At 40.9% G+C, this 9,446-nt stretch overlaps 1 protein-coding gene across 5 annotated transcripts in view; it reads right to left on the bottom strand.

Annotated features, from left to right (window-relative positions):
• Positions 1 to 940: 940 nt before the first annotated feature.
• The window catches only part of NCKAP1L (NCK associated protein 1 like), a 139,695-nt gene continuing 131,189 nt past the window's right edge, over positions 941 to 9,446 (bottom strand). For 4 of the 5 annotated variants that reach the window (XM_089482573.1, XM_089482582.1, XM_089482591.1 and 1 more), the window contains 2 exons: positions 5,525 to 5,614; positions 941 to 2,155 (listed from right to left, as the gene is read on the bottom strand). In XM_089482573.1, coding sequence (XP_089338699.1) covers positions 2,030 to 2,155; positions 5,525 to 5,614 — 216 coding nt within the window. In that variant the 3' untranslated portion in view covers positions 941 to 2,029. The remainder of the gene's footprint in view (positions 2,156 to 5,524; positions 5,615 to 9,446) is intronic. The other variant, XM_089482610.1, reaches the window with a different exon arrangement.

Below are 9,446 nucleotides of genomic sequence, written 5' to 3'. Positions count from 1 at the left end.
AAGTTGTTTAAAAACATTTTGCCTGTCTTTGGATAGCACCACAAACTGTGGTTAATCAAACCCATGAAGTGAAAGGTTCTGAATTTATCCCCAAAGCTGCACTAAAAACAAGGGAGATTATCACATCAGCAAAAAAGACAGGAGCATAGTGGTATACTCCCATCAATATCACGGTATAATGCACGTGGATTTTACGTGGATAAAAAGCGGCATTAGAATTCCTCTTTACTCACAGGATAATTACGACGTTGTGTGATAATAACTGTGTTATCACATGATATTGGCAGGAGCGTACAGCTATGCTCTCATCTTTTTTGCCAGTGTGATAATTTCCATGGGAAGGAACATGAGCCTGAGACACATTGTGGCTTATTTTTGTAAAATTAAATCCTGTTTTAGTGCAACATCTCATGAGGACAATACAAACAAAAATCTGCTAGCATTTAAAAATGGAAAGCAACTTGGGCAAGGGTAATTGCAGCAGACGAAAGAAGGCTCATTCATCTCTCTCTCAAACCATTCCTGGAGCTCCCTTTACCTAAAACAGTTTGGAATGCTATTTTTAAAAAAAGCTTGATTAGTTTCTGTCATCATTAGTGGGCTCAAAAATATAATCTGTTAATGCTAGTTGGCAAAAGTTCAGCCGACCAGAACTCCTGTTTCATGTCAAACTTTGTCTGTCTGCAATCCAGAGCTGTTGTTCCATGCTAAACTTTCCAGGGTTGCAAAACACAACTCATGTCAATACAAAACGTTCCCAAGCTTTGAACAGCTGTCTCAGACCACTGATTGGAATTAAAGTCAGAAGAATAATGAGTGAAAACTCACTATGCCAAATATTAATGAGCATATTCCTCCAAGACAAAATCATAATGTGAAGTCATTTCCCCCTTGTTATTCAAAAAGGCCAACAAATTAATATAGCCTCCTTTGTCCAAAATCTTAGAAGCAATGACTTTATTTTCAAGTCAGGTGTAGTTAAACACAAAACAAATGAGATACTTTTTTATTACTGAACTGATTGTTAAAAAGGAAGATGTGAAATGCTTTCTCAAAAATATGCAGAACTTCAGGTAATCTACAGCAAGACACATATGATAAAGTTAATCAAAGTGATAGACATCTATCAGTCATACGTAACTGTTTTTTCTTTGCCTGGCCTCATCTGATCTTATGGCCATTTAAATAAGGACCTATAAAAAAACAACTATACACACAATAGAGAGACCATTTGAGTAAAAATCTTTATAAAGAAGTTCATTGCTTTTTCACTGTTGACATTTCCCAGAATTTTTCAAAGGGAAAGTATGCGACAGTGAAAACAGCTTATATTTTGAGCACCTATATGGATTAAGATAATTGAGTGAATTTCACTGCCAGGAGTTATCATTGCTGCTCATTAGTTATATAATGATTGTTTAAGTTCATGGAACTTTGTTTGTAGAATGACAGAAAGAAGATAACATCTCACAAAAGAAGGTTCCTGCCCTCAAGAGCTTACAATCTAGATATTGATGGGGAAAGAATCAAGAGGAAGATAGGAAAAATGTACATGACACCCATGCCCCTATTTGGAATTAGTTGTAGGATTTGCTTCTGTAAGGGCCTCCAGCAAAGCATTAGGCCAGGGATGTTAGTACTGAGAAACCTAGGGTTGTCTGGGATGCCAAGGCTGGCAAAATAATAATCATGGCTGCTTTAAAAAGATGCAGATGGTAGCCCCTCTGGCTCCTGCTCCACTAAAAAGCATCCTAAGAAAGGCTGACAAACATCATGGAAGTGTTATATAAATTAGGATGCAGCTCCTTACTGCCCTGCTTCACAGCCAGCTTTCACACTTGTCAAGATAACATTGTCCATTTTGTTTGCTGAACATTCAAGTGGGCATGAGTGCCATTAGGCAGAAAATTAAGATCCATAAGAGAGCCCTGCTTTAACCCCTCTGTCCTGCCTATATTCCTTATATTTCTTGTGTTGATGGGCAACTGTGGTTCAAGTCCCTCTCAATTATGGTTGAAGCGAAAGCAGGTCAGTGTGAAGGAAGACGGTTCAGGGCAGAGCTCCTGGAGACTTCATGATAAGCATTACGGAGCAGCACATAAGGGAAGCAGGTCTCCAGCATGTCTGTTGTCAAGAAGGATGATTCCTCCACAAGCTGAAAGAGATATACAGGAGGACATGTTAAGCACGGAAAGTGTGTGCTTGGTTACTTGGCATAGACAGCTGTTATGTTAATGTTGTATGCAGGTAAATTTTGCTCAGACACACATTAGACTCCCTTTCTTCACAGAAAATGGAAGAAATAAAGGATTGTTTCTCATGGTAAGTACTGCTTTTGCTTCCAGTAAGCATACAGTTCAGATTTTAAAATACAGCTTCAAAAACTTGCAAAACCTGTTTGATCTCAGAGGTAACAGGACAAAATGTACATAATGGGGAACAAAGCCTTTCTTAAACCATTTACATCTCTCTTCAAAAACGACTCTCAATTTCGCTGGCCTTGCTGGGTTGTGAAATCTATTCCTGATTGCTTGTTTCTATGACAATTTCTCAGCTTCAAGGAACACACACATGCACACACACCTGCTTGCCCTCTTTGTGAAAAGTGATTCTAAAATCTCACACTGTAGTTCAGTGTTGCAACAGAGAAACAATGGACTACATAATCCTTTGTATACCATGGATGGAGCAGGACCAAGGACGTTACTGACCTGCCAGCCAGCCCTGTTTCCAGCACATCTCATCTATCAGAGCTGTACAAGCCACTTACATGTGTCCTTCCAACACTAAAGGCACCTGGGTTCTGCCTAAGTCAGTGTCTGAGGAGGAGCTATCCCACTCCTTTTACTGGGAGAGCAAGTGAATGTCATGCCAGCCTGCCGGCTCATTCCCACACTCCCGATTGAAACATTTGCATTTAAATGACTTTGCTGCAAAAGCTGTTTGCCCCAGTGAATATCAATCCCACCCGGGCACTCAGGCCCTCCCTAGCTGAGCCGTCTCCTCCCATCACTGGAAGAATCAATAACCATCTCCTGCTGCCATGGGAGCTCCTAATGGAGATGCATCACCCAGTAAGCACTAATATGCTGCCTTTTGCTTCTAAGGCAACACTCTTTGCCAGGCCAGGATGCCCAGGCCAGTCATCCCAAACCACTACGAGTGAATGATGCTTACCATCTGGGTTACTGCAACCCATGGTGCCCTTCACTGTTGGGTCTCAGAAGGGGTTATAAAAATGCTACCACTGTTGCAGCCAAATCTTTCCCCAAACCCTGGCCTCTATGAAATTAAAATCTCATCACATTATTCCGTTTTCCTCTCTCCCCACAATTCCCCTGCCCAAGATCCCAAAACTCTTGCATACAGCAACTACTTTCCATTCTGATGTGCCATATGAGCTTTTTTACTTGTTTCAGCCACACATGTCTACTCAGATTGTGCCTTAGCAGAGCACCTATCTCATCCTTTCCTTTATCTCCCCCAGTATCTCCATCCAGATGCACATCCAGTTTGACCCCCTTTTTCCCCAGGTTTCCCAGTGCATTCCCCATACCTAGCACCAAGTCCACTGGATCTATAGCACAGTTTGATTCCTGTATATAATAAGGTCTTTTAGTCTTCCACTGCTATTCAATTTGTGTCACTTCTGGCTACCATTTCAGAGTGGAAACAGGGGGAAAGCAAGGCATTGGAGAGGAGCTAGGGGAGTGTTGAGGGGCTGGGAAGTGGGTTTTAAAATGACATTAGTCATTGGACTGTAGCAAAAAAATAAAATAAAAATGAAACTGTGGCCCTCTAGATGTTGCTGGGCTACAGCTCCCAGTAGCCACAGCCAGTACTGCCCAGTCATGTATGGTGGAAATTGTAGTCAAACAACATCCTGAAGGGAACAGATCCTCAATACTGGCATTTAGGCTGTTCTCAGTGATTTACAGTGTACCTAGTACATACACAGGAGTAGGTCCCTTTCAGTGTAAAAGGGACATGCACCAAATTATATGCACATTGTGTGTGTGTGTCTTCAAGTCTGCTGACTTACAGTGAGCTCATGAATTCCAGATGGTTTTCTTAGGCCAGTTCCTTCCTCTGAAATATAATTTACAGCACCTGGTATTTGATGACAATCTCTATTCCAAGTACTAATCAGGGCTGATCCTGCTTAGCTTCTAAGATCAGATAGGATCTGGTACCTTATACACATATTACTCCATTTAAAAGCTCTCCATCTGGACTACTTCATACATGATTTGAAGGTTTTCAAATCTAGGAACACAAGGATTATCAGGCCAGTATTCAGCTTTTGTGTTATCACCCAAATCTAGCCAAAAAAGGATAATACTGTACAAGGAGACAGACTGATTAGCAAAGAAGCCTTGGAACCCTGACATTGTTGTTAATTTCTACAGCACCTGAATTACGGTAAGTGCTGTATGGAGACTGAAAGCCAGAACATTCCCTCCCTGCATGTTCAGTCTGTTAGACATGACATAAAAGGGAAAAGAAATGGAAAAGAAAGAAGAAAAAATGAAAGAAAGAAGAAAAAGAATTGTTCAGACAATCCTCCTATTCCTTTCTTGTTCAGGTGTTGCTTGCTGCTTGAAGTAGGCCTATTGTTTCAAAGATGTGTGATCAATGTGTGGCCCACCAACTGCTGCTTGGATTGCAATATCCATCATCGCTAGCCAGTGTAGTGTAAGGATAATAATAATAATAATAATAATAATTATTATTATTATTATTATTATTATTATTATTATTTATAGCCCGTCCAATCACAAGGAATCCGGGCGGATTACAGCAATAAAAATACAGAGATACAATAAAATAAAATAAGATAAAAGAGAGTGACATAAGTCACAGAATTCACAGCTAGACCTGATGGAATTGGGCCTGTCTTTTACACTCCCTCCCAGGTCTGATGATGAGAGTTGCACGGAGGGAGGGCTCTTCTTCTTGAGGCAAGAATTTAATTTTAATTAATTTTAATTTAATTCTTCTCATTAAATTTAAGAGAAGAATTGGTGAACAGTGTGGCGTGAGTCACGGTAAACGGAAAGAGGAAATAGGTAGGGCTGCCGGAAGAGATCCATTTTAAGAGCCTTCTTAAAGGATGTAAGAGTAGAAATGTGTCAGATCTCCTTCGGCAGATCATTCCATAGCTTCAGAGCAGCAGTGGAGAAGGCCCTCTGGGTAACTGAGGTTAGTCTAGATTTTTTTGGGCTGAAGTAGATTGTTCCCTGAGGATCTTAGAGTGCGGGACGGACAGTACAGAAGAAGGCATTCCCTTAAGTATTCTGGATCCAAGCCATGTATGGCTTTAAAGGTAATCACCAACACCTTGTACCTTGCTCAGAAACTAATTGGTAGCCAGTGAAGGAATTTCAAAACCGGTGTTATGTGATCTGGAAATTGAAGGTGAACAACACCTGGAGGACATCATATACTCTGCTTTTAGCCTTAGAGGGTTTTTTTTATTGTTCAAATGTGGCTGTATTCATTGCAAGGTGTGTGGGGGACTCACCAAGTGCATGAGCAGTGAAATGGATTCCCAGTTCTTAGCCTTCATTCGATCTGCTTCTTGTCCCAGCTGCAAGAGGCTAACAGAGGCCAGCTAGGAAGACAGGGAAGAGACAACAGAACTAAGATCAATTCTCCTGTGGCTGGAAACAGCTAGAGCTGTGAGATTTACTTGGTGTGATTAATCAAAGTTCAGGCTGAAGGTTGAAAAAGCACACTGGTTGAGCAAAGAAAGCTATTAGGCTTTGTGGAACAGATTCTGAAACAGAAAGACTTCCTGAAGAAGAAAACTGTGTTTCCAGAACCAAGCTTCACATGATACACAGGTGCACACAACTTTGTCTCCCACTTAAAAAGGACAGAAAAGAAAATCAATGGGGGAGGCTGGAATCAATAAAATTAAGAACAGCAGGGGAATGAAAGAGCAGCAGAGAGGGAATGAGATCTTTAACCTCTGGCTGTTTTTCTGCCCATGTTTGCCCTCTCTAAGCTGCTTTCTCCACTCACCCACCTACCCATCCATGGGGGACATATAAAATTCTCATTTTATTTCATCTACAGAAAGATAAGGAACTTGGGGCAGAGATTTTGTGTAGCAAAAGTGCTATGCAGCCTCCATTAGCACTCTCTGCCAACATTGTTCCCTCAAAACAAGAACATATCTCTGCTACTTATTGATAAGAAAAGGAAAAAAAGAGGAAAACAGAACTCTGGAGCAAAATTACATGCAGATATGATATCCCTAAGAAATTCTCTCTTTCAATGTTAAACTGACTGACGTATTTTAAAATGTCTACCACATCAGATAGCCAGAACAATCCTAGTCCTGTAAATAAATGCACAAAAATTAATAATTTGCAAAAAAAAAAATTGCACTGTGCTAGCCTGGCTAAGTGTCTAGTTGCCTGTGACTCAATGCTGGCTTCAACTGAGGGTCAACATGGAAAATGCAGACTAATACTGTGGCTTCTTAGGCTAATTAAAAGCTACTTCAATGGGTCAGAGAAAAGGAGACAGTCCACTCAATCCCCCACTTTGCCAGCTTGTTGCAGCTCTGTGTTAGTCGTTCTTCTTCTGCAACTCAGACAGAAACCAAGCAATCTGACAGAGCACAATTGGAAGATTCAGTCCCTTCTCCACTAACCTTCTGACTCACCTGCATGAGCTCATGGTTGCCTATGGCTATTAGGTAAGTTGTTAGGTAAATACAAGATGGTACAATCCACTTGAGTAGAATCAAAAATCAAGTTAAATTTGCCCAATGAAAGAGGATCAAGGGCATATTCCAGAATGTGCCTGAAATAATGGATGGTTCCCTTCCTTTAAACAAAGAACACATTTTTAAAAAAATCTTATTACATGCTGAAGAGAAACAGTCCCCCCTTCCAATCCTCTTAAAAGCACCTTTCCTTTGTGTTATATGTAAATTTAATCAGCTCAGTTAAAAGCTAAGGCATATTTAATTGGTTGGCAATCTTAGTAGGAGCACATCTCACTCCATTCTCCAGAACAGCTTACAAAAGGAACATCCCTTCCAGGGAGGCTAGTGGTGGAAAAGCTGGGGTTTACCAGTTCTTGTTGGATTACAGCTCCCACCATACTATCCACCAAACCTTATGGTAAGGGATGATGGAAGTTGTAGTCCAGCAACATAAAGTGCCCATCCCTGAAGTCAGAGTCACCACCTTTGTTCTGGCAGGGTTCCTGTGCCTTTCCCAGATGCATGTCAGGTAGAAGTTCAATTGGTGAAGCATTTCCCCATCATATATCCTCTCTATATAGTGAAGAAATTTGCACTAGTTCCATTTCTCTCTGTTTAGAGTAGGGGTGAGAAAAGCTAGCACATGAGCATATAAATCTTCACTTATTTCTTTGCATGTGAGAATGAAAAAAAAAGCTGTTTGCTGTGCAGGGTGAGATTATGAGTGTCTGGTAAATTTTTGGCAAAAAAGTGCAAAATTTGTAAGTAGAAATGTAAGATATTTTTGCATACAAACCTGTTTTGCACGAAATATGTTTTCTGTGCAAATGACATTTTCTGCCAAAAAAAGTCTTGAATTTCAAAAACACATAGAAGATGCCAAGAACTATCACATGTCAAGACACAAGTCTGAGAAAACTGGGGAATATTCTTTTCATCCCTAATAGCAAACATATCTTTCAGGTGCCAGATTACTGGTTCTGACTTCCTACAATTGCATCTTCTCTACAGTGAGCCACAAGGAAGCGTTTTACCTTCTATGATGGCAGCAGGGGGAACGAAAGCTGCCACTGCATCTAATGAACAGATAAATCATGCTGACTCCCGTAGGCCACAAATAAGAAAGTGATCATGCTTAGTGGTGCCCCTATCCATCACTCACAGCCAGTGGGATCTGACTCTTCCCACAGTACCAGCCCTAGAACAATACAGTCATGGGGTGGTACGTGAGTTGCCTCAAATAGCTAATGAAGGACAACCTCCAGGGAGTTGGAATCCATCTCCCATTGAACAGTTGGGTAGTTAAAGTCAAGGAAGACTCAGCAACAGATTGCAATCATATCCAGTGTGCCATCTCAATGCTCTTCAGAATTCAGAGTATAGCACTGTCTGTCAATTTTGAAAAATCCTAAAGAGATAATGTGGTCACACTTCTTCTTTGCTGGGAAGCAGTCCAGACAGTCTGTGTCATAGACTGTATAGACCCTTCTTTCCCTAGAGCAGAATATAGATGTTTGGGTCTGGCCTGCTACTGTACATGTGAGATTCTGAGCATAGCAAAGGTGAAGGGCAAGTCTTTAGTGCTATCATGTCCTGCTGAAAAATGGATGCTCATTGGTCAAGAAGGCACCCACTTTTGGAAGCTCCTGTGCAGAGTGAATGAGTACAAGAAAGGTTATTTCAGAACAAATGCCTGTAGTTTAAACATCACTAGCTGTACAGATCAAGGAGTATAAAGTATCAAGGCCCTATCAGACAGAAAGTCAATGTTAGTCCTTTCATTTGGCAGAGTGAGGCAATTGCCTCAAGCCCTAGGCACTGGGGGGGGGGTAGTGCCAGTCACACACCCCAATTGTTCTTCCCAAAGCCCCTGACCATTCCACTTTCTTAGAGGACACAGCTATGGATGCCATGAAGTCTAAGTCTATTAGCTTACTTGCTAATTAGCTTACTTGCTGTTCACCGCTATGATCTTTGGAATAGCGGGATATAAATAAAATATATTATTATTATTATTATTATTATTATTACCCTTCATCCCTTGGCTAGTTAGCTGCCTTTGGCTACAGTGAAGGATCCCATCATCAATACTTCAGAAAGATTCAAGTGTTAATCCAATCAGTTTCTGTATATGAAGCAGGATAGCGTGTGTCATCTTGTCCTTTGACTCAGGCATCAAAATAGCTAGGGCCAGTCCTGATCAGTACCTTGAAAAAGACAGAACTCAAAGCTAGTATGAGAAAGCACTTGCCTATGGACTATGGGATATTGTGATGTGTGTGTGTGTGTGTGTGAGAGAGAGAGAGAGAGAGAGAGTTAATTTTAATTGCTAGTCTTTTAAGAAATCACCAGATTATAAGGGTGAGAAGCAATGGATTTTCTGCCTTGCACACAACAATCAGACACATAGGTTGCTTTTGTAATGGTAACCACACTTTAACAAAGTACAGCAATTAAAATGACAGAGCCTGGAAACTGTCCACCACAGATTTTGTCCACACACATTTGTCTCTGCCTTTCTGCAGCAAATGAAAGAGAGGCTCATTTCTCAGTAAACAATTTCTCCTCACTAGCAAGTAAAAATCCAATTTTCTGTAAAATAGGCCAGGGAAGGTGAGGAGGGAACCAAGAAAATAATTTTGTTATTGCCTCCTGGTTATAAGGGCATTGGAAATGATAGCTATGAGGGCGAGGGGAGGCAAATCTTCAAAACCACCATCATCAC

This window comes from Sceloporus occidentalis, unplaced genomic scaffold (assembly GCF_023333645.1).
Source record: "Sceloporus occidentalis isolate IW3139 unplaced genomic scaffold, rSceOcc1.0.p SCAF_1, whole genome shotgun sequence".
In the NCBI taxonomy this organism is placed as follows: Eukaryota; Metazoa; Chordata; class Lepidosauria; order Squamata; family Phrynosomatidae; genus Sceloporus; species Sceloporus occidentalis.
Note: the sequence above shows the minus strand (reverse complement) of the source record. Positions and strands in the feature narration are given on the sequence as shown.